This window comes from Triturus cristatus, chromosome 4_2, assembly GCF_964204655.1.
Source record: "Triturus cristatus chromosome 4_2, aTriCri1.1, whole genome shotgun sequence".
NCBI lineage: Eukaryota > Metazoa > Chordata > Amphibia > Caudata > Salamandridae > Triturus > Triturus cristatus.
The window spans coordinates 466,359,526-466,384,455 of NC_140586.1; the positions used below are offsets into that span (position 1 = coordinate 466,359,526).

Here is a 24,930-nt window from a genome sequence, read left to right on the forward strand (position 1 = left end):
TTGTCCTCTGAGGGCAGAGGGGCCTTTGCCTACTCCAAACCAGTTCTGGTCAGTCCTGGAGCCCTTTGTTTACATGACTCCTTCTTTCCTTTCAGAGTGCAGGGCAGAGACATCAGACGCACCACAGGAGGTGGAGCCAACATTGTGGCGGGAAAGCACAGCCCTATTCAGGTCCCAGGTGCAACTCCTCCCACCCATCTACATGGAGATCTCTCTATTCAGCCCTTTGCTGACTCACCCTGTCTCCGGGAATTCCCCAGCCCCCTGGAATTCCCCAGCCCCTGTCACTCAAACTCCAGACAAGGAATACACAACCTAGTAGAGGCAGGTTTGGAAGGTTAGACAAGAAAATACCTACTTTCTAAAAGTGATATTTTCAAACACAAAATGTTAAAACCAACTTCACTAAAAGATGTTTTTTATCATTCTGAGTTCAGGCATACTAAACTCAAATTTCTACCATGTTCCCTGAGTCAGTTAGGATTATAAGATGTAATAATCAAACTGCCCATTCTGGCCTATGGGGAACAGGTGGCCTTGCAATAGTGAAAAACGAAAATGGCTGTAATTCACTATTAGAACATGCCGCACACACCAGGGCATGTCCTACCTTATACTTACAATGCACCCTGCCCATGGGCCTACCATAGGGGTGTCTGATATGAAGAAAAGGGAAGGTTTAGGGACTGGCAAGTGGGTGCACTTGACCAGTCAGCATGACAGTACCAGACTGCATGCAGGCTCTGCAATGGCAGACCTTAGACACACTTTTACAGGCTGCTTCTGTGGGTGGCACAAACAGTGCTGCAAGCCCACCAGCAGCATTTGGATTTACAAGCCCTGGGCACTCCTGGTGCACTGTACTAGGGTCTGACAGGTAAACCAAACCAACCAATCATGGAATCACAAATGTATACATTAATTTACAATTGGGAGAGCATATGCACTTTAGCACTGATCAGCAGTGGTAAAGTGCCCAGAGTCATAAAACATAGGAGGAAGGCAAAAAGTTCAGGGATGACCCTGCCAAAAGAGCCAAGTCCAACAGAGACCTTAACGCATTCTTTTGTAAAATTTTATTCTGAGAGGGAGAGCTAAAGGATGTGAACCATGTCATAACAGGAGATTTCGTACCCAGGAGGAAGTTTCAGCTCAAATAATGGTTCAGAAGAGATGGATACAGTCAGGGCTTTTCTGTGTTGTATGTATTGCACTTTGGATTATGTGGACAGGGAGAGGTGCCTTAACAGTGGAATTTAATTTGGAGGAAGTCCAGTTGTAACGGGTATTAGGAGAAATAATTTTTTTTATCCCTTCTGGTCAGATAGCTAAGACTGATTTTATTAGCTGCTAACCAGCAGATGCTAGCAATACAGGAGTGGTCTACTGTTTTCAAGGGTTTTTCCGTCCTCCTAATTCTGCCAAATTAACAAGTAATAGTTATGTTATCACACTGACCCAAACATACGTTGGACTATCGACCACCCAATACAGGCACATTTCAACTTATGTTGGTCTGTTTGAAGAAAATTGTATTTTACATGACCCAAACCCCATTCACACAAATTTGTGTTTATGGAGACGATATATCCATGACATCCTGTGCATCTGGTCAGGCATAGAGGAAATTTCGATGTATAAATGTTGCCGACCTGTGTCTTCAGTTTACCTGGTACATCAGCAGGCACTCAGCTGTATACCTTGAGCTAGATATTACTGTTAAAAATTCCAGGCTTTGCACAGCTGCCCATCAAAAGCCTACGGATAGAAATTCCCTCCTATATTATCTGTCTTTTCAACTTAGGGCCCTGAGAGATAATTTAACCATGGGCCAATTTTTAAGAAACAGGCAAAATTGAACCGCAGTGAAAACCTATGCTCTGTAGTCCTCAATGTTGGTAGCGCGCTTTAAGGAAAAGGCATGTCCACGTAGAGTGGTCAATCGAGCTTGTAAGAGAGAGCTGAATACTCCACCTAACACTCTACCTGAGAAGAATAGGAAAACCAACAACCCCTGTATTCCAGTTGAGTCTACATTTGACCCTCAATCCACAAATATCAGGCAGATTATATGGCAAAATTGGCATGTACTTGATGTGGACCCCAGTATAATGCTGCAAGATTAGCTTTCCGGAGAGCCCCTAATCTCTGGCACCGCCTAGTCCACATGTGCCCTAAACATTAACGGATGAACTCGTCTAGTGTCCCCCTGGACATTTTCCAGGTAGAGACTGTTCAGTGTGTAGACTAGCCATGGCTTCAAAGTGCATGGTTCTTAACGATAGCCGCACATGGTTCCAAAAAACTTTTTCTAACTGCTACTTGAGCTATGTAGTGTAAAGATTAACACGTGTTTGCGGTTTACATTACATTACACTAACCACGTGCAAGGTAAAAATCAGGATTCAGGAGCACATCAGTACATTTAGGACAGGCAAAGTTACAACATGCCTAGTCAAACCCTTTCAAGAAACAGGAAATAATCCCCAGAGTTTTAGGTGGAAAGTACCCTAAAAGATAGATCATGGCCCTTGGCAGGCAGATGAGCTACAATCCAGGAAAGAAGCCAGTTGTTTTTTTTCTGAGAAAATGGACCAAGGCAGCCTGAACAACAATGAGCAAAGGCATAAATGTAGGGACTAGCTATCTGCTGGCCCCCCTGCCCACACTCCCAGTGGGCTGTGGACTGGTGAATACAGATTTGTCTGCCTACGTTGGATACGTTTGACTAGAGGCAAATTTGCTGCTTATCAATATGGTGTTGCCAAGACCTATCCGATGAAAACTATTACTTCTTTTCAGATGTCAAAATGGTCTCTGGCTTCTAATGTTAAAACGCAGACAACACCCTGTGGGAAGTTAGCTTCCCTTTGATGTGCTTTTCATGATGTTGAGAATTTCTCAGGAAATAGAAATCTAAAATATTTTCTTCCCCCTTTCCTTTAGAAAAATCTATCATTTTTCTAAAAAACCTCCTTTTAAAAATCCTAACTTAATACTGTAAAGGGATGTGGCCGGTCATCATGTGAGAAAATATCCCTAATGATCCAGAACACCATTCTAATATGGTGCCGGCGATTCAAGTAATTTTGCAGCCCTCCACAGCGTTAGCCACACCCAGAAACCGGCCCCTGACTCTTCAAAAATTATTTGGGACTGGGCGCACGATGAGGGTCTAACTTAACAGTGGCACTGGTGGTAACAGGACCATCTGGATGGGGACATAATACCTCTGTGTTGGGTTCGGGGTAGCGCTGTGCCGTTGAAATGGGATGGACTCAATTGTATGTAAGGCTCACACTCACAGCACCTTCTGACATGGGGTTTGGCCAGCTCCCATTTAGCTCTGGTATCTAAACGCGGCGGGGGCTATTACGGTTCCCTGGTCACAATACATTATATAAAGTACATGAGTCCTCTAACGATATTAACATATGCTTGAGGATATGTTAGGTCATCCATCCAGGCATTTTCCGAAATGAGCGCCGGCCTACAACTTCTTAGCTCCAGCATCCAAACGCAGTGGTGTGGGTCACAGTACAGCTGCTTTCCTGTTTAAAATTATTATGAAGCCTCAGAAAGACATTACTGACATTTTACTTAAAAAAAAGCTCCCAAAAAGTTACACTTACAGCGCGGTTTGGGAGTCCTCAGGTTACGCTAAATAAATCAATAAGTGTGGGCCTGTGCACAAAGATATGGTGGAGAGCATTGTTTACACTATAGGTTTATATAGGAAAAACCCACACACACAACGTCCTTCTGATCTTTTTCGGCTCTTGGTTCCTTCACATATATAGGAAAGTTGCCAATGATAGCAAAATGAAGAAGTTGGTGAGAACCGGCTGATTGGCTCCCTGTTGGATGATTATGTGGGGCCCTTCCTATATTTTTACATTTTTCTTTTTCGTTTTCATATTTGGTGGGTCCTTCGGCACAGGACCGTTTTTTTTTTTAACATGACACATATAGTAGAGGGTTTATGGAGAGACACTAGAACCGCACCCTTCCTAAATGTGTAATAGGGAGATCCCACAGACTATGGTCTCGGTGTGTGAAACATATCAAGGGCGCTTGTTTTGACTGGACATTAAAATCGTAATCATGTACCCTCCTCAATAACAAAAAGTAATGCAAGGGGACCTAAGGTGAAATGCAAAACACACAGAAATCCTAAATGCATATGTCAGAGGTGACTACTACCAAATGCTGTGAATACCCACCTTACCCTGTTGGTATCAACCATAAGTGTGAAGCCTATGAAGTGAAAGGAAGATTATATTTTTGCAACATGTGCTTCTCAAGAGACAACAGATTGCTGTATTCATAAAAAGCAATTCTCAAGTAACTGTTATTGTTTCAGCTATCCATTACACTCTTAAGATCACATTTGCATGCGTGATTCCACCTCTTTAGAGCATGCTACCATCACACATTTTAGGCATTCACTTTCAAGCATTTCAATTTTATCATAATTTCGAATATTTTCACACTGCAACATCTGTATGTATGTAGTATTTCTAAAGTGCAAACCTAGCCATAAGGTATTGGGAATGTTGAACTGGGTCAAATACAGGCATAAAGTCAATGAGTGAAAGTAAAGGTAGCTTGTTTGTGGACTATTAACTCATTGTGAAGAAGTGCTCTTTAAAGAAGTGTATCTTCAACTCTTTCCTAAATTGGAGGAGTGTTGGGGCAGTCCTGATCGAGGCAGTGATGTTATTCCAGATGATGGATGCATAGATAGAAAAGACCTACTGCTTTGTTTTTTCGTCTTTTTTTCACTTCTTGACAAATTTGTGTTTATGGAGACGATATATCCATGACATCCTGTGCATCTGGTCAGGCATAGAGGAAATTTCGATGTATTAATGTTGCCGACCTGTGTCTTCAGTTCACCTGGTACATCAGCAGGCACTCAGCTGTATACCTTGAGCTAGATATTACTGTTAAAAATTCCAGGCTTTGCACAGCTGTCCATCAAAAGCCTACGGATAGAAATTCCCTCCTATATTACCTGTCTTTTCAACTTAGGGCCCTGAGAGATAATTTAACCATGGGCCAATTTTTAAGAAACAGGCAAAATTGAACCGCAGTGAAAACCTATGCTCTGTAGTCCTCAATGTTGGTAGCACGCTTTAAGGAAAAGGCATGTCCATGTAGAGTGGTCAATCGAGCTTGTAAGAGAGAGCTGAATACTCCACCTAACACTCTACCTGAGAAGAATAGGAAAACCAACAACCCCTGTATTCCAGTTGAGTCTACATTTGACCCTCAATCCACAAATATCAGGCAGATTATATGGCAAAATTGGCATGTACTTGATGTGGACCTCAGTATAATGCTGCAAGATTAGCTTTCCGGAGAGCCCCTCATCTCTGGCACCGCCTAGTCCACATGTGCCCTAAACATTAACGGATGAACTCGTCTAGTGTCCCCCTGGACATTTTCCAGGTAGAGACTGTTCAGTGTGTAGACTAGCCATGGCTTCAAAGTGCATGGTTCTTAACGATAGCCGCACATGGTTCCCAAAAACTTTTTCTAACTGCTACTTGAGCTATGTAGTGTAAAGATTAACACGTGTTTGCGGTTTACATTACATTACACTAACCACGTGCAAGGTAAAAATCAGGATTCAGGAGCACATCAGTACATTTAGGACAGGCAAAGTTACAACATGCCTAGTCAAACCCTTTCAAGAAACAGGAAATAATCCCCAGAGTTTTAGGTGGAAAGTACCCTAAAAGATAGATCATGGCCCTTGGCAGGCAGATGAGCTACAATCCAGGAAAGAAGCCAGTTGTTTTTTTTCTGAGAAAATGGACCAAGGCAGCCTGAACAACATTGAGCAAAGGCATAAATGTAGGGACTAGCTATCTGCTGGCCCCCTGCCCACACTCCCAGTGGGCTGTGGACTGGTGAATACAGATTTGTCTGCCTACGTTGGATACGTTTGACTAGAGGCAAATTTGCTGCTTATCAATATGGTGTTGCCAAGACCAATCCGATGAAAACTATTACTTCTTTTCAGATGTCAAAATGGTCTCTGGCTTCTAATGTTAAAACGCAGACAACACCCTGTGGGAAGTTAGCTTCCCTTTGATGTGCTTTTCATGATGTTGAGAATTTCTCAGGAAATAGAAATCTAAAATATTTTCTTCCCCCTTTCCTTTAGAAAAATCTATCATTTTTCTAAAAAACCTCCTTTTAAAAATCCTAACTTAATACTGTAAAGGGATGTGGCCGGTCATCATGTGAGAAAATATCCCTAATGATCCAGAACACCATTCTAATATGGTGCCGGCGATTGAAGTAATTTTGCAGCCCTCCACAGCGTTAGCCACACCCAGAAACCAGCCCCTGACTCTTCAAAAATTATTTGGGAATGGGCGCACGATGAGGGTCTAACTTAACAGTGGCACTGGTGGTAACAGGACCATCTGGATGGGGACATAATACCTCTGTGTTGGGTTCGGGGTAGCGCTGTGCCGTTGAAATGGGATGGACTCAATTGTATGTAAGGCTCACACTCACAGCACCTTCTGACATGGGGTTTGGCCAGCTCCCATTTAGCTCTGGTATCTAAACGCGGCGGGGGCTATTACGGTTCCCTGGTCACAATACATTATATAAAGTACATGAGTCCTCTAACGATATTAACATATGCTTGAGGATATGTTAGGTCATCCATCCAGGCATTTTCCGAAATGAGCGCCGGCCTACAACTTCTTAGCTCCAGCATCCAAACGCAGTGGTGGGGGTCACAGTACAGCTGGTTTCCTGTTTAAAATTATTATGAAGCCTCAGAAAGACATTACTGACATTTTACTTAGGCCTGGGCAAAAATTTCGTTCCGTTCGCGGAAATTGCGATAATTTGACATTTTTGCGTTCCGCGGAGAGCGCGAAAATGTCAAAAATTCCGGTTTCCGCAGCTTGGCGATAATTTGTTTCTTGCTCGCGCTGTAAAATGATACATTCTCGCGCACGCGCGATCGCCTTACCTGAATCCCTGCGTTCGCCGACAAGTTTTCTTGATCCGGTCGCGTTCTCCATGAGATGTTGTATTGTTTTTAGCCATTTGCGCTGTCTCGCGACAGTTCGCGCCCGCAGTGACGTCATGCGTCGCGCGATCACGTCTTTCTTCTCGCGATCATGCACCGCGAGAACAACTCAAAACAAGATGGCCGCGCCCGCAAGCAGCCACATGGGTAAGTTGGCGACCCGCAACCATGCAGAAAATCGCGCGAACATGCCGGAAAAAAACTTCCGCATCTTCGCGATATTTCTGCTTGTTTGCGATAATTTTAAACATTCTCGCGATAATTTGCGAAGGTTAATTCCGCAAATTCCGCCCACCCCTAATTTTACTTAAAAAAAAGCTCCCAAAAAGTTACACTTACAGCGCGGTTTGGGAGTCCTCAGGTTACGCTAAATAAATCAATAGGTGTGGGCCTGTGCACAAAGATATGGTGGAGAGCATTGTTTACACTATAGGTTTATATAGGAAAAACCCACACACACAACGTTCTTCTGATCTTTTTCGGCTCTTGGTTCCTTCACATATATAGGAAAGTTGCCAATGATAGCAAAATGAACAAGTTGGTGAGAACCGGCTGATTGGCTCCCTGTTGGATGATTATGTGGGGCCCTTCCTATATTTTTACATTTTTCTTTTTCGTATTCATATTTGGTGGGTCCTGCGGCACAGGGCCGTTTTTTTTTTAACATGACACATATAGTAGAGGGTTCATGGAGAGACACTAGAACCGCACCCTTCCTAAATGTGTAATAGGGAGATCCCACAGACTATGGTCTCGGTGTGTGAAACATATCAAGGGCGCTTGTTTTGACTGGACATTAAAATCGTAATCATGTACCCTCCTCAATAAAAAAAAGTAATGCAAGGTGACCTAAGGTGAAATGCAAAACACACAGAAATCCTAAATGCATATGTCAGAGGTGACTACTACCAAATGCTGTGAATACCCACCTTACCCTGTTGGTATCAACCATAAGTGTGAAGCCTATGAAGTGAAAGGAAGATTATATTTTTGCAACATGTGCTTCTCAAGAGACAACATATTGCTGTATTAATAAAAAGCAATTCTCAAGTAACTGTTATTGTTTCAGCTATCCATTACACTCTTAAGATCACATTTGCATGCGTGATTCCACCTCTTTAGAGCATGCTACCATCACACATTTTAGGCATTCACTTTCAAGCATTTCAATTTTATCATAATTTCGAATATTTTCACACTGCAACATCTGTATGTATGTAGTATTTCTAAAGTGCAAACCTAGCCATAAGGTATTGGGAATGCTGAACTGGGTCAAATACAGGCATAAAGTCAATGAGTGAAAGTAAAGGTAGCTTGTTTGTGGACTATTAACTCATTGTGAAGAAGTGCTCTTTAAAGAAGTGTATCTTCAACTCTTTCCTAAATTGGAGGAGTGTTGGGGCAGTCCTGATCGAGGCAGTGATGTTATTCCAGATGATGGATGCATAGATAGAAAAGACCTACTGATTTGTTTTTTCGTCTTTTTTTCACTTCTTGACAAATTTGTGTTTATGGAGACGATATATCCATGACATCCTGTGCATCTGGTCAGGCATAGAGGAAATTTCGATGTATTAATGTTGCCGACCTGTGTCTTCAGTTCACCTGGTACATCAGCAGGCACTCAGCTGTATACCTTGAGCTAGATATTACTGTTAAAAATTCCAGGCTTTGCACAGCTGTCCATCAAAAGCCTACGGATAGAAATTCCCTCCTATATTATCTGTCTTTTCAACTTAGGGCCCTGAGAGATAATTTAACCATGGGCCAATTTTTAAGAAACAGGCAAAATTGAACCGCAGTGAAAATCTATGCTCTGTAGTCCTCAATGTTGGTAGCACGCTTTAAGGAAAAGGCATGTCCATGTAGAGTGGTCAATCGAGCTTGTAAGAGAGAGCTGAATACTCCACCTAACACTCTACCTGAGAAGAATAGGAAAACCAACAACCCCTGTATTCCAGTTGAGTCTACATTTGACCCTCAATCCACAAATATCAGGCAGATTACATGGCAAAATTGGCATGTACTTGATGTGGACCCCAGTATAATGCTGCAAGATTAGCTTTCCGGAGAGCCCCTAATCTCTGGCACCGCCTAGTCCACATGTGCCCTAAACATTAACGGATGAACTCGTCTAGTGTCCCCCTGGACATTTTCCAGGTAGAGACTGTTCAGTGTGTAGACTAGCCATGGCTTCACAGTGCATGGTTCTGAACGATAGCCGCACATGGTTCCAAAAAACTTTTTCTAACTGCTACTTGAGCTATGTAGTGTAAAGATTAACACGTGTTTGCGGTTTACATTACATTACACTAACCACGTGCAAGGTAAAAATCAGGATTCAGGAGCACATCAGTACATTTAGGACAGGCAAAGTTACAACATGCCTAGTCAAACCCTTTCAAGAAACAGGAAATAATCCCCAGAGTTTTAGGTGGAAAGTACCCTAAAAGATAGATCATGGCCCTTGGCAGGCAGATGATCTACAATCCAGGAAAGAAGCCAGTTGTTTTTTTACTGAGAAAATGGACCAAGGCAGCCTGAACAACATTGAGCAAAGGCATAAATGTAGGGACTAGCTATCTGCTGGCCCCCTGCCCACACTCCCAGTGGGCTGTGGACTGGTGAATACAGATTTGTCTGCCTACGTTGGATACGTTTGACTAGAGGCAAATTTGCTGCTTATCAATATGGTGTTGCCAAGACCAATCCGATGAAAACTATTACTTCTTTTCAGATGTCAAAATGGTCTCTGGCTTCTAATATTAAAACGCAGACAACACCCTGTGGGAAGTTAGCTTCCCTTTGATGTGCTTTTCATGATGTTGAGAATTTCTCAGTAAATAGAAATCTAAAATATTTTCTTCCCCCTTTCCTTTAGAAAAATCTATCATTTTTCTAAAAAACCTCCTTTTAAAAATCCTAACTTAATACTGTAAAGGGATGTGGCCGGTCATCATGTGAGAAAATATCCCTAATGATCCAGAACACCATTCTAATATGGTGCCGGCGATTCAAGTAATTTTGCAGCCCTCCACAGCGTTAGCCACACCCAGAAACCGGCCCCTGACTCTTCAAAAATTATTTGGGACTGGGCGCACGATGAGGGTCTAACTTAACAGTGGCAGTGGTGGTAACAGGACCATCTGGATGGGGACATAATACCTCTGTGTTGGGTTCGGGGTAGCGCTGTGCCGTTGAAATGGGATGGACTCAATTGTATGTAAGGCTCACACTCACAGCACCTTCTGACATGGGGTTTGGCCAGCTCCCATTTAGCTCTGGTATCTAAACGCGGCGGGGGCTATTACGGTTCCCTGGTCACAATATATTATATAAAGTACATGAGTCCTCTAACGATATTAACATATGCTTGAGGATATGTTAGGTCATCCATCCAGGCATTTTCCGAAATGAGCGCCGGCCTACAACTTCTTAGCTCCAGCATCCAAACGCAGTGGTGGGGGTCACAGTACAGCTGCTTTCCTGTTTAAAATTATTATGAAGCCTCAGAAAGACATTACTGCCATTTTACTTAAAAAAAAGCTCCCAAAAAGTTACACTTACAGCGCGGTTTGGGAGTCCTCAGGTTACGCTAAATAAATCAATAGGTGTGGGCCTGTGCACAAAGATATGGTGGAGAGCATTGTTTACACTATAGGTTTATATAGGAAAAACCCACACACACAACGTTCTTCTGATCTTTTTCGGCTCTTGGTTCCTTCACATATATAGGAAAGTTGCCAATGATAGCAAAATGAACAAGTTGGTGAGAACCGGCTGATTGGCTCCCTGTTGGATGATTATGTGGGGCCCTTCCTATATTTTTACATTTTTCTTTTTCGTATTCATATTTGGTGGGTCCTTCGGCACAGGACCGTTTTTTTTTAACATGACACATATAGTAGAGGGTTCATGGAGAGACACTAGAACCGCACCCTTCCTAAATGTGTAATAGGGAGATCCCACAGACTATGGTCTCGGTGTGTGAAACATATCAAGGGCGCTTGTTTTGACTGGACATTAAAATCGTAATCCTGTACCCTCCTCAATAAAAAAAAGTAATGCAAGGTGACCTAAGGTGAAATGCAAAACACACAGAAATCCTAAATGCATATGTCAGAGGTGACTACTACCAAATGCTGTGAATACCCACCTTACCCTGTTGGTATCAACCATAAGTGTGAAGCCTATGAAGTGAAAGGAAGATTATATTTTTGCAACATGTGCTTCTCAAGAGACAACAGATTGCTGTATTAATAAAAAGCAATTCTCAAGTAACTGTTATTGATTCAGCTATCCATTACACTCTTAAGATCACATTTGCATGCGTGATTCCACCTCTTTAGAGCATGCTATCATCACACATTTTAGGCATTCACTTTCAAGCATTTAAATGTTATCATAATTTCGAATATTTTCACACTGCAACATCTGTATGTATGTAGTATTTCTAAAGTGCAAACCTAGCCATAAGGTATTGGGAATGTTGAACTGGGTCAAATACAGGCATAAAGTCAATGAGTGAAAGTAAAGGTAGCTTGTTTGTGGACTATTAACTCATTGTGAAGAAGTGCTCTTTAAAGAAGTGTATCTTCAACTCTTTCCTAAATTGGAGGAGTGTTGGGGCAGTCCTGATCGAGGCAGTGATGTTATTCCAGATGATGGATGCATAGATAGAAAAGACCTACTGCTTTGTTTTTTCGTCTTTTTTTCACTTCTTGACAAATTTGTGTTTATGGAGACGATATATCCATGACATCCTGTGCATCTGGTCAGGCATAGAGGAAATTTCGATGTATTAATGTTGCCGACCTGTGTCTTCAGTTCACCTGGTACATCAGCAGGCACTCAGCTGTATACCTTGAGCTAGATATTACTGTTAAAAATTCCAGGCTTTGCACAGCTGTCCATCAAAAGCCTACGGATAGAAATTCCCTCCTATATTATCTGTCTTTTCAACTTAGGGCCCTGAGAGATAATTTAACCATGGGCCAATTTTTAAGAAACAGGCAAAATTGAACCGCAGTGAAAACCTATGCTCTGTAGTCCTCAATGTTGGTAGCACGCTTTAAGGAAAAGGCATGTCCATGTAGAGTGGTCAATCGAGCTTGTAAGAGAGAGCTGAATACTCCACCTAACACTCTACCTGAGAAGAATAGGAAAACCAACAACCCCTGTATTCCAGTTGAGTCTACATTTGACCCTCAATCCACAAATATCAGGCAGATTATATGGCAAAATTGGCATGTACTTGATGTGGACCCCAGTATAATGCTGCAAGATTAGCTTTCCGGAGAGCCCCTAATCTCTGGCACCGCCTAGTCCACATGTGCCCTAAACATTAACGGATGAACTCGTCTTGTGTCCCCCTGGACATTTTCCAGGTAGAGACTGTTCAGTGTGTAGACTAGCCATGGCTTCAAAGTGCATGGTTCTTAACGATAGCCGCACATGGTTCCCAAAAACTTTTTCTAACTGCTACTTGAGCTATGTAGTGTAAAGATTAACACGTGTTTGCGGTTTACATTACATTACACTAACCACGTGCAAGGTAAAAATCAGGATTCAGGAGCACATCAGTACATTTAGGACAGGCAAAGTTACAACATGCCTAGTCAAACCCTTTCAAGAAACAGGAAATAATCCCCAGAGTTTTAGGTGGAAAGTACCCTAAAAGATTGATCATGGCCCTTGGCAGGCAGATGAGCTACAATCCAGGAAAGAAGCCAGTTGTTTTTTTTCTGAGAAAATGGACCAAGGCAGCCTGAACAACATTGAGCAAAGGCATAAATGTAGGGACTAGCTATCTGCTGGCCCCCTGCCCACACTCCCAGTGGGCTGTGGACTGGTGAATACAGATTTGTCTGCCTACGTTGGATACGTTTGACTAGAGGCAAATTTGCTGCTTATCAATATGGTGTTGCCAAGACCAATCCGATGAAAACTATTACTTCTTTTCAGATGTCAAAATGGTCTCTGGCTTCTAATGTTAAAACGCAGACAACACCCTGTGGGAAGTTAGCTTCCCTTTGATGTGCTTTTCATGATGTTGAGAATTTCTCAGTAAATAGAAATCTAAAATATTTTCTTCCCCCTTTCCTTTAGAAAAATCTATCATTTTTCTAAAAAACCTCCTTTTAAAAATCCTAACTTAATACTGTAAAGGGATGTGGCCGGTCATCATGTGAGAAAATATCCCTAATGATCCAGAACACCATTCTAATATGGTGCCGGCGATTCAAGTAATTTTGCAGCCCTCCACAGCGTTAGCCACACCCAGAAACCGGCCCCTGACTCTTCAAAAATTATTTGGGACTGGGCGCACGATGAGGGTCTAACTTAACAGTGGCACTGGTGGTAACAGGACCATCTGGATGGGGACATAATACCTCTGTGTTGGGTTCGGGGTAGCGCTGTGCCGTTGAAATGGGATGGACTCAATTGTATGTAAGGCTCACACTCACAGCACCTTCTGACATGGGGTTTGGCCAGCTCCCATTTAGCTCTGGTATCTAAACGCGGCGGGGGCTATTACGGTTCCCTGGTCACAATACATTATATAAAGTACATGAGTCCTCTAACGATATTAACATATGCTTGAGGATATGTTAGGTCATCCATCCAGGCATTTTCCGAAATGAGCGCCGGCCTACAACTTCTTAGCTCCAGCATCCAAACGCAGTGGTGTGGGTCACAGTACAGCTGCTTTCCTGTTTAAAATTATTATGAAGCCTCAGAAAGACATTACTGACATTTTACTTAAAAAAAAGCTCCCAAAAAGTTACACTTACAGCGCGGTTTGGGAGTCCTCAGGTTACGCTAAATAAATCAATAGGTGTGGGCCTGTGCACAAAGATATGGTGGAGAGCATTGTTTACACTATAGGTTTATATAGGAAAAACCCACACACACAACGTTCTTCTGATCTTTTTCGGCTCTTGGTTCCTTCACATTTATAGGAAAGTTGCCAATGATAGCAAAATGAAGAAGTTGGTGAGAACCGGCTGATTGGCTCCCTGTTGGATGATTATGTGGGGCCCTTCCTATATTTTTACATTTTTCTTTTTCGTATTCATATTTGGTGGGTCCTTCGGCACAGGACCGTTTTTTTTTAACATGACACATATAGTAGAGGGTTCATGGAGAGACACTAGAACCGCACCCTTCCTAAATGTGTAATAGGGAGATCCCACAGACTATGGTCTCGGTGTGTGAAACATATCAAGGGCACTTGTTTTGACTGGACATTAAAATCGTAATCATGTACCCTCCTCAATAAAAAAAAGTAATGCAAGGTGACCTAAGGTGAAATGCAAAACACACAGAAATCCTAAATGCATATGTCAGAGGTGACTACTACCAAATGCTGTGAATACCCACCTTACCCTGTTGGTATCAACCATAAGTGTGAAGCCTATGAAGTGAAAGGAAGATTATATTTTTGCAACATGTGCTTCTCAAGAGACAACAGATTGCTGAATTAATAAAAAGCAATTCTCAAGTAACTGTTACTGTTTCAGCTATCCATTACACTCTTAAGATCACATTTGCATGCGTGATTCCACCTCTTTAGAGCATGCTACCATCACACATTTTAGGCATTCACTTTCAAGCATTTCAATTTTATCATAATTTCGAATATTTTCACACTGCAACATCTGTATGTATGTAGTATTTCTAAAGTGCAAACCTAGCCATAAGGTATTGGGAATGCTGAACTGGGTCAAATACAGGCAGAAAGTCAATGAGTGAAAGTAAAGGTAGCTTGTTTGTGGACTATTAACTCATTGTGAAGAAGTGCTCTTTAAAGAGGTGTATCTTCAACTCTTTCCTACATTGTAGGAGTGTTGGGGCAGTCCTGATCGAGGCAGTGATGCTATTCCAGATCATGGATGCATAGATAGAAAAGACCTACTGCTTTGTTTTTTCGTCTTTTTTTCACTTTTTAGTCTGCAGTCTTATGGGCCCATATTTATGAAGCTTTGCGTTGTCCTCGTGTCACACAAGACGGCGCAAGGACAAAAAAATGTATCAATAGTATTTATGCAGCTAACCAAGGCCTGATTTACATGGCTTGCCAAGACTTTGTAATGAAATGTAACTGAAGGCATCTGCTTGTGCTGCATTACTTACATTTCAACTTGGGAGGCATTACATGGGTGGAGCATTGTTTCTCCCATGCATCTACTAATGGATTTTGGTACATTGTCAGATTTACAAAGACTTAAAAGCTTGGGAACGCATCAAAATGCTACTCTGTGTGAGGTGTAACTAGAAGAAATATTTTACTTTTCTTCTTGTTATTTCCTCTTTCTATATGTGCTGCATCCTGCAGCACACATGGAAGGAAGAAAATGCTTCTAAGGATTGTTTTAGTCCACGAAGGTGCACCTTCCTCTACAAAACAATTGTGCCTGTAATACAGACAACCTTGGACGTATGGTGCAAGGGTACCTGTATTGGGGCTAGGCTGCACACAGTGCAACAGCGCAAGAAGAGAACAGAAATGCTCCATATCTTTGTACATATAGAGCATTTCTGCCCTCTCCCTGTCGCCCAATGCAACTTTGTTTGCCGCTCCTGCATTGCATGAAAATATAGAAAATGTGGCCCATGGTGTCTTGATTGTGGATGTTCCGAGAACCGCCAGAGGTTGTGTGCTTTTTTGCAGGAAAATTGGGGTGAGGGTTGTGATGGCTTTGTAAAAGATGCAGCTGGTTTTGAAAATGGAGCAGGCCAACCAGATGAGCCAATGGAGTTCCATTAGGATAAGGATGACATGGTCATATTCCTTCAGGCTGTGTATAAGCCATCTATGGCCTAGCAATTCTTGCATTACACTTCTTAAAGGACATTTAAGAAAGTGTGTGCAGAAGTTGAAATTTGTGTTTGTAAACTCTTAGAAATATTGGTATAGTTAATTCTCAAACAGTATAATCTATTAGAATTAAGTTTTGTGTTACATTACATGAACTTCAAGACATTCTCTTGTAATTTCCTTTTGATGCTGGTCCATTGGGTTGCAAAAAGTTAATCATAGAAATGTATGTATCCATACCAAGCATAGGATTTTATGTTTGATTGTGAACGGCACTGCTTTCAATTTCCTGTATGAGAGTCATTTATTGTACTATTTTTTTGTCTTGACAGATGATGATGAATGTGTAAATGCTACCCAGATATGTGGTGAAAATGCCAATTGTACCAATACACTTGGTAGCTATTACTGCATGTGTTCTGAGGGCTTTAAATCGAGTGGCAATTCCGCTTTCACCACTAACGATGGAACTGCATGTGAAGGTAAGTGACAAAAAGAAGAATAAATGACTTTAGATTTATTGATATGCATCCTATGAAATATTATTAAGAAAACAGCAGCCTCAAATGAAAGCAAATGTTAACATTATGATTGGTTTGTTCCTCACAAAATGAGTCGAGATTACATGAAATTGTTGTTACAGACATCTCATATTTCTCAGTTAGCATTCGGTCAACAACAAGCCTGGAAAACATCTCTTTGAAACCGTGCTAATTAATGTGAACATTTGTGTCTCAAACACACACTAACTGATAATATCAGTATTAATAATACATCAATCAGAACTTGTAGAGCGCGGCTTATCACCCGTGAGGCATAACACACTATGATAAACAATTGAAAACATACTATACAAATGTTGCCCCAGAACAGTAATCAACGAGAAAGACCTTTAACCCCTTCGCTGCTAGGCCTTTTCCCCTCCTGTGCTAAGCCTTTTTTGGGCTATTTGGGGTAGTGCGCGCTTAGGCCCCTGTAACTTTTTGACCACATTGGGGGGCAGATTTATGTGGGACTTGCGCCCCTTTTACGCCGCCGTTGCGTCACTTTTGTGACACAGCGGCGGCGTAAACCCTGCGCCACGTTGCGCCCCATTTACATCGTGACGCATCTATGGAGATGCGTCACGGAGTAAAGCCCTGCGCCACGTGAAACCTGCGTCAGGCTTCGCGTGGGCATTTCGACACGGCGGGGGGCGTTCCGTCGCAGGAACGCCCCTGAAAAGTAACTCAGTGAAATCTATAAGATTTCACTGAGTCACTTTCCCAACGCTGATGCGTCAAAACCCTGCGCCTGCTTGAAGCAGGCGTAAGGCTTGACGCACCATGTTAGGGATAGGGTAGGATGGAACAGTGCTGGAGTTGCACTTGCGATGCAACTTCAGCACTGCGCCAACCTTACGCCGGCAGATGCGTCACGTATCTGCTTGTCCTTGCGCCACGATGCACCGCATTGTAAATGCGGCGCATCTGCGGTGGCGCAAGGGCAAACTTGCGTGACGCATCTACCCTGGCGCATCCATGCTGATTTGCAGGGATGCGCCAGGGAACATAAATCTGCCCCTAGGTATCCACGCCAAATTTGCGTCCTTTTCTTCCAACATCATGGGGATTCTAAAGGTACCCAGGGTTTGTGGATTCTCCTAGAGGGTTCCCAGAAATTAGTCAAAATACAGCAAAAATGGGGAAAAGTGGCTGCAAATGAAAGCGTCTGGGTTTTTCTCTTCAAATGATATCAAAAAAGGGTTTGTGGGGCTGAAATCACCATTTCTCCAGCTTTTAGGGAATGATAGATTTTTGTCAGAAATCCAAAAATGTTTACACAGTTTTGACATTTTTCTGGGACATACCCTATTTGTGCTATTTTTTGGTCTTTCAACCTCCTTCCAGATAATGGTAGAAATGGGTAGAAAAGCAATAATGGATCCTGAAAAGCTATACATTTTTGAAAAGTAGACAAAATGTTGAATTCAGCAAGGGGTCATTTGTGTAGATCCATCAAGGTTTCTTTATAGAAACTAACAGTTAAATATAGGAAAAATTAAAAATTTGTTGAAAAAAGCAGCCTTTTTAGTCAACGTTTTCACCTGTAACTTCTTCTAATTATGACATCTTTTTGAAAACAATGTACCGTTACATTCGGTAGACCATCCTGGTTGTGTGGATATATAGGACTTGTAGGTTCACCAAGAGCCCAACGAACCCAGAGTAAAAAACTGAGCAGCATTTTGTAATGGTTGTTTTTTTTGTTCCGGGTATATAGCAATTATTGTGTGAAAATGTATACATGGAAAAATTGGTATGAAAGACACCTATGTATTTCTGAAATGGGAACAATTTACAGAGTTTAGAAACAGTGCATATTTGCACATTTTCGAAATTGGGAATACTCATACTTGCATGACAATAATTGGTCATTTTTCAAAAAGACTTTTTTTTTACACAATGTCTTTCATTTGGAAGGGAGAAATGCATCAAAAATCAATAGGTAATAACAGTTGCTTTACAAATCTGAACTACCCTAAGTCTCCCGATAAAAATGGTACCTCACTTGTGTGGGTAGGCATAGTGCCCACGACAGGAAGTGGCTCAAAACCTAAGGTGAACACACCACATTTTTACACTGAAAATTTACACATTTTTTGCGAAGAGTCTAGCTGTAGTTTTTGAACCCTAGCTCCGCCGGCACCTAGGGAAACTTATAAATTTTTGAAAACTAGACACCCAGGGGAATCGAGGATGGGGTGACTTGACTGCCTCCCACCATGATCTGTTACCCAGAATCCCTTGCAAACCTAAAAATTGGCAAAAAAACACTTTTTCCCCACATTTCTGTGGTGGAAAGTTCTGGAATCTGGGTGGATCCACAAATTACCACCCACCCCCTGTTCCCCAAAGTCCTACGAGAAAAATGGTACCTCACTTGCGGGGGTCGACCTAGTGCCCGAAACAGGAAACGGCGCGAAATGCAACGTGGTCACACCTCAATTTTGCAGTGAAAATTGACCCTTTTTTGGCAAAGTGCCTAGCTCTAGTTTTTGAACGCTAGCCCTGCCGGCACCTAAGGAAACCTAGCAAACCTATATTTTTTTCAAAACTAGACACCCAGGGGAATCCAGGATGGGGTGACTTGACTGCCTCCCACCATGGTCTGTTACCCAGAATCCCTTGCAAACATAAAAAATTGACAAAAAAAACACATTTTCCCCACATTTCTATGATGGAAAGTTCTGGAATCTGCGTGGATCCACAAATTTACACCCACCCTGCGTTCCCCAAAGTCCTACGAGAAAAATGGTACCTCACTTGTGGGGGTCGGCCTAGTGCCCGCGACAGGAAACGGCGCAAAATGCAACGTGGTCACACCTCAATTTTGCAGTGAAAAATTACCCTTTTTTGGCAAAGTGCCTACCTGTAGTTTTTGAACCTTAGCCCTGGCGGCACCTAGAGAAACCTAGCAAACATATATATTTTTGAAAACTAGACACCCAAAGGTCCTTGAATGACCTTAAACATCAGAAACACACATGCTCAGAGAGTAAAGTGAAAGGAGAAATCTCAAGTGTTTACATATAAAAGACTCTCACAGTCACATGCCTAAGAATTCATAAAAGGTCATAGCATCAGTAAGCTTAATGGCCAAAGCAGGTTGCCTTGCATTCCTTTTCCTAAAAGTTCAAAGATATTCTAGGCGCATCTTTCCCATGTCTTGGTAGCATTTTACTGTCTGTCAATCATTTGAGGGAGTCCTTTAGGGAAGTATGCGATCTCAGAGAGAGTAGTTTCCATTGCATTAATATTTTTCCAACTAATAGACTACTGTTGGTAAATCTGACCCTCCCAGTGTGTAGCAATAGACCATGCCAACTGACCTCATGGGTATGGCCATCTGACTTAGCCAGAAGATTGTCCAGCATGGAGAGTGGTGCCTTCTGGGCATTTGTGTGGAAGAAAATAATGAATGAGAGCAACCTGCTCCTTATCAGGGGTAATCTCTCCCTCTGATGGTCAAGAGAAGACCACAGATACACCTTAGTGGGAGGTGTGTAAGAGATTGGTCAGATATATCTGTTTGTTGATGGTTGTGAGTAAGTGAGTGCATCATAGGCAGAAATAGCATCTGATTCTGTCTAGCTATTCGCTGGAGGCTTGCAATCCTGTTGATTGATTTAGGAGAAATATTGCTGCCCAGCACTGAATTGGCCTTCTTGAAGATATCTGAGAGGGGGGAACAATGTCCTACTCCTGGGCTAGTCCCTGCTCCTCCTCCTCCTTTTGCTGTCAAGCAGTGCTAGATGCTGACATTGTTGCTTGTAGGAAAATTAGATTCTTTCTTTGGATTGACCACCATCCGATGCCTGTAGATGATTCAGCATCAGAGGAAGAAAATGAACAAGCTACCATTTCTGTCCAGCCATGAAGTGGCCTTCTTGAAGATTTACTCATGTGTAAGTTTGTCTTTGTGAATAGATCCCGGTGTTCTAAGCTTATTTAACATTTGCTTTGTGCTTATCTCCTATGTTTATAATATTGATGGTGACCGGAATTATGCTATCTGTGACAGCTGGAATTGCTGAGAGTTCCCAGTAGTAAACTAGAGAGGAGAATTGTTTATTCAAAATAGGTTATTCATATTCTAATAACTGACTATGAGTTAATCGATGAATGGTGTTATCCAAGTCTCCATGAAATCAAGTTCATATTTAATTAAACTATCCAGGAGCAATTAATTTCTTTTAGATGCACTACAGATTCTAAAAGATGTATGTTGGCAACTAGTTTATAGAATCACCTTTCCATTACATTACAAATTTCCTTCAGTTGCACTGAACTACTGCAACCTCTGGCATTTGGATTGGTTTATTAGAGCAGATTGTGAGATTAAAGCAGAGATGCTCAGACTAATGGAGGCATTTCTGCAAAATAAGGGTCTGCTATTACAGGAGTGCTCTGAGAAATCTGCATAAAACAAGAAGGTGATGAATGAATGCTCAGATTAATCTCAATCACTGGTAATCACTCAAGGCTGCATTTTAGTCCAATATTTTTCCTCATCCTGCCACTCTAGAAAAAGGCCATACTTATTAAAATAAGTACTGTTACTGCTACCTCATGGAAACAGTGGGTCCTGAAGCAGGCTCAATGCTAATTTGATTATGGCTGGGCTTAATCTGAGGTGGCATGGTGGACAAAAAACAGTGGATTGGAATGCAGTCCGAGCAAATACTAGTGGCTGCGATTAATTTAAGCATCCTACCAATCACTTTTTTTGTTGCTGCTTTGCATTGCTCTACTTCGAGGGTGCATTCCATAGGTGGTACATGGGTGTTCCCATGCAATTACAAAATCTACTCATGGTTTTTGCCACAAAATTCTTCTACCAAAAAAAGCAGGCAGAGTTGTGCAACTAAAAATAACACCACTTTGTAGCAAGCGAAAAAAGGACGGAAGCATATGCTAGAAATGGTGCAAACACTTTGCACTATTGAGCTAAGGTGTGTGTGTGTGTGTGTGGAGGCTTGGCAGCTTGATTGTGACTCAGCACTAGAGAGAGAGAAGGATAATGCAATGCCATATTCTAGTAGATATGGTGGTTACTTGCTCTCTTCATTCCATGCAACACAGTGTAGCGAATTAAGGTGCTGCGCTGTGCTGAGTAATACTTTTGTAATTCTGGGTTTCAGTTTGCTCGCCTCATTTACAGGTGGGTGAAGCAGAGAGTTTCAACAACGAAGCCTAAAGTGCATTCACCCTTGGAAACTCTTGAACTGGCAGTCCACACACAATGTGTTGGCAGAACAACTATCACAGGAAATCAATCAATAGGACATTTATCATAAACAACTATGTGCATCTTCCTGCCCAACCTAGATACTTGTAAATTAATATGCTAAATGCAGAGCTTAGTATTACACATCATTATTCCTTTTTGTGTAACTGCAAAATAAACATGTCATAGTTCTAAGGTGTACATCAGGATCCAAAAGTCACTCAGTCACAAGACACTATACACATTACAACTCTTTGATGAGTCATTGTGGAGCTCTGGTCAAACACCCAGATCATGTCCCCTGAGGTTAGGAAGAGAGAAAAGAAGCGTCCATGACTGGCACTTTTGATGTAGGGACAGACACAATTAAGGGTCTCTTTACAGTCTCAATCGAATCAGTCTCATCTCTGAATCAAGTTCTGATGAATGATGAGGCAGATGCCTGAAGTGCGAAGAATCTCACGTAATGGAATTTCCAGGAAGATGAGCAGTCACCATGTGTCCTTTACTAGTTACAACTTTAAAGGGTTCAGCATCAAAGGGCACATCAGATTTGTGCTTTATCTGTTGTCGCACCAATACTCGATCACCTTTCATGAAAGTAATTTTTTGGCACATCAACACATATTTGTCTCCTGGACGGTCTTTTAGTTAGTCTGCTACTAGCGTCGGGACACCTCTGTTAAGGTAGCTTCATGCTCTACAAATGGCAATTGATTGATTGATCGATTCATCTTTCACTTTCGGCGCAAGTCTGTACGATGAAGTTCAACATTTGTAGTAGATCGTCTATTGGTCCATTGTGGTAACTTGGTTGTCATAGCTCTCCAACACATCAGGGCGGCAGGACTTTCACATGTCATTGAATGAGGATTCAACTGGTAAGCTCATAGAACAGCATGGAGAGCAGACTTAAGATCAAGGGTCCCCAATGTAGCAAGCTGGACTGCCTTTTTAAGTGTGCTCACAAAGCGTTAAACAATTTACTTGTGGACAAAGAGGTGTGCTTTTCTGATGTCTCACATTGAGATGATTAAGAAAGTCTCTGAATTTTTAACTGTTGAATGCTGGGCCATTGTTACACTGTAGAATTGAAGGAACCCCCCATGTTGCAAAAATGACATCTACCCTCTCAATTACTCTTTCTTGAATGATCAATAAGAAATCTTCCAAAAATGGAAAATGGGAGTATTCATCCATGATGACCATCAGGTGATGTCCACTGCCAAGAGCCCCAAAGAAATCAACAGCTATTCTCTCCCATACATATTTTGGTAAATCAGACATCTTCACAGCATGCTGAGTGGTTTTTGGAGATACGCAATTTCACATATGACAGGCCTTCAACTCTCTTTCAACTCTCTATTCAAGAACAGATAAGGAAACCCAACTTGGCCTCAGAGAGCTAGTTTAGTTTCAACAATTCCATGGGCCTTCATGGGCCACTTCAATTACTTGTTGTTGCAGAATCTCCGGTGCGACATTTCTGGAACCTTGTAAGGCAATACCTTCTTGAGTAAAGGATTGTTCATCTCTCACAGTATTGATGTGCAATAATGTCTGTTAGCATCAATATGTTACAATCTTGCTTGTTGCAGCAATGATTTGTTTTAATGAAATAGTAGCAAATGTACATGGACCTTACGATTAAGTTAATGTAGGCTCCAGCCACTTTGGAAGGGTTACCAGGGCACTATACTGGCACTCGTGAAAAGTAGTCAGCAGGATTTAGACCTTTCTATGATCAGTGCATAATAGTGTAGTCATACTCCTGTACTCCCAAACCCCAATATTCAATTCTAGGAGGATCTTGACTTTTGGGTTGCCAAAGAAGTAAGCATGCTTGATGATCCATTACAAGAGTGAAAGGATTTCCATATAAGATATATGGAAATGTTCACAAGCCCATGTCACTGCTAAACATTCTTTTTCAGGTTGTGAATAGGCACGCTCAGTTTGTGACAAACGTCTGCTGAAAAATGTCATAATATGCCTTTGAGCATTTGGGTGTCCACTGTGTTGGGCAAGGATCGCGCCCAACTGGGTTTGTGTCAAGCACCACCTCTGTATAAAGTTTCGGATCAAAGTAGGCCATTTCAGTGGAGTTTGCAATTGCATGCTTGATTTTCTTAAAAGTTTGTTCACATTGGTGTAACCAGTAAAATGAAGCATTTCTCTTAAGGGGGCACTTACTGTGGCAAAGTCACTGATACATCAGCCATGCCAAGGAATGAACGTAACATGAAAACATCTTGTGGGGGATTGGTTGCTGTCAAAGCTTGGACTTTAGCTAGATCTGGTGTCATACCCCATCAAAAAAGGTATGGAGAAAGAATTTGAGTTTTGTTTTGTGGAACTCACATTTCTCAGCATTCAAAGTGAAACCTACATCAGCTAGTAAATGACACACTTCTGTCAGAGCCTTATCATGTTCCTTTTGCATAGCTCTGAAAACTAATATATCATCACTATAATTTAAAACATTCATGACAGGTTGTATGATACATCAAATGACATCTTGAAAAGGTTTGGCAGCTGATGACACATCAAAACCTTATGGTTTATATCTGAAGAAAGCAATATGGGTAGAAAAGGTGGTAAGGTACCTGCAATTTTCTTTGAGTTCCAATTGAAGATACCCTTTATCCAGATCAAGGCAAGAGAAGACTTTGGCACCATTTAGCTGTGCTATTATGTCGGAAATGTGTTGACTGGGACAACGCTCTCTTTCAATTGCCTCATTGGCTTGATGCATATCAACACAGATGCATACAGCTTCTTCACTGTCCTTTTTAGACACTACCAATATGGTCAAAACCTAAGGAGTTGGACCAGTAGAGCGCTCAATGATATCATGCTTTAATAATGTCTAAAGCTCTTTCTCAACTGCTTCTTTTAGATGACATGCAATTTATTGTTCTCTTCAAGCAACATGGCGAACATTCGTATTGATATGCAGTTGCACTATCATTTCTTTGGATTTTTCCAATCCATGAAACAACTGCAAGAACTGACTACTTTTTCATGATGAGTAGTTCACAGAAAACAGTCCTATGTCAGGAGAATTATTGAAAATTAGTGAACAGGCTCTTGATGCAGTACATTAAAGTGAATGAATGGGTAGTTGAACTTTTGTCCTTTTGTTTTTCATACTTGGTCCAAACTAACCTTGACTCTTTAAGGGTGTCAATGCAGTCTAAGTATAGACTTTATTCTCTGACAGTGTGAGATGAGCGAATGGAGAAAGTTCATTGTATTTCTCCTCAGACATAATTCG

The 24,930-nt window shown here is 41.7% G+C and overlaps 1 protein-coding gene across 1 annotated transcript in view; it reads left to right on the forward strand.

The window, feature by feature from the left end:
* ADGRL4 (adhesion G protein-coupled receptor L4) overlaps positions 1 to 24,930 on the forward strand; it is a 560,895-nt gene that overhangs the window by 170,935 nt on the left and 365,030 nt on the right. The window contains exon 3 of the mRNA XM_085601960.1: positions 16,217 to 16,366. Coding sequence (XP_085458086.1) covers positions 16,217 to 16,366 — 150 coding nt within the window. The remainder of the gene's footprint in view (positions 1 to 16,216; positions 16,367 to 24,930) is intronic.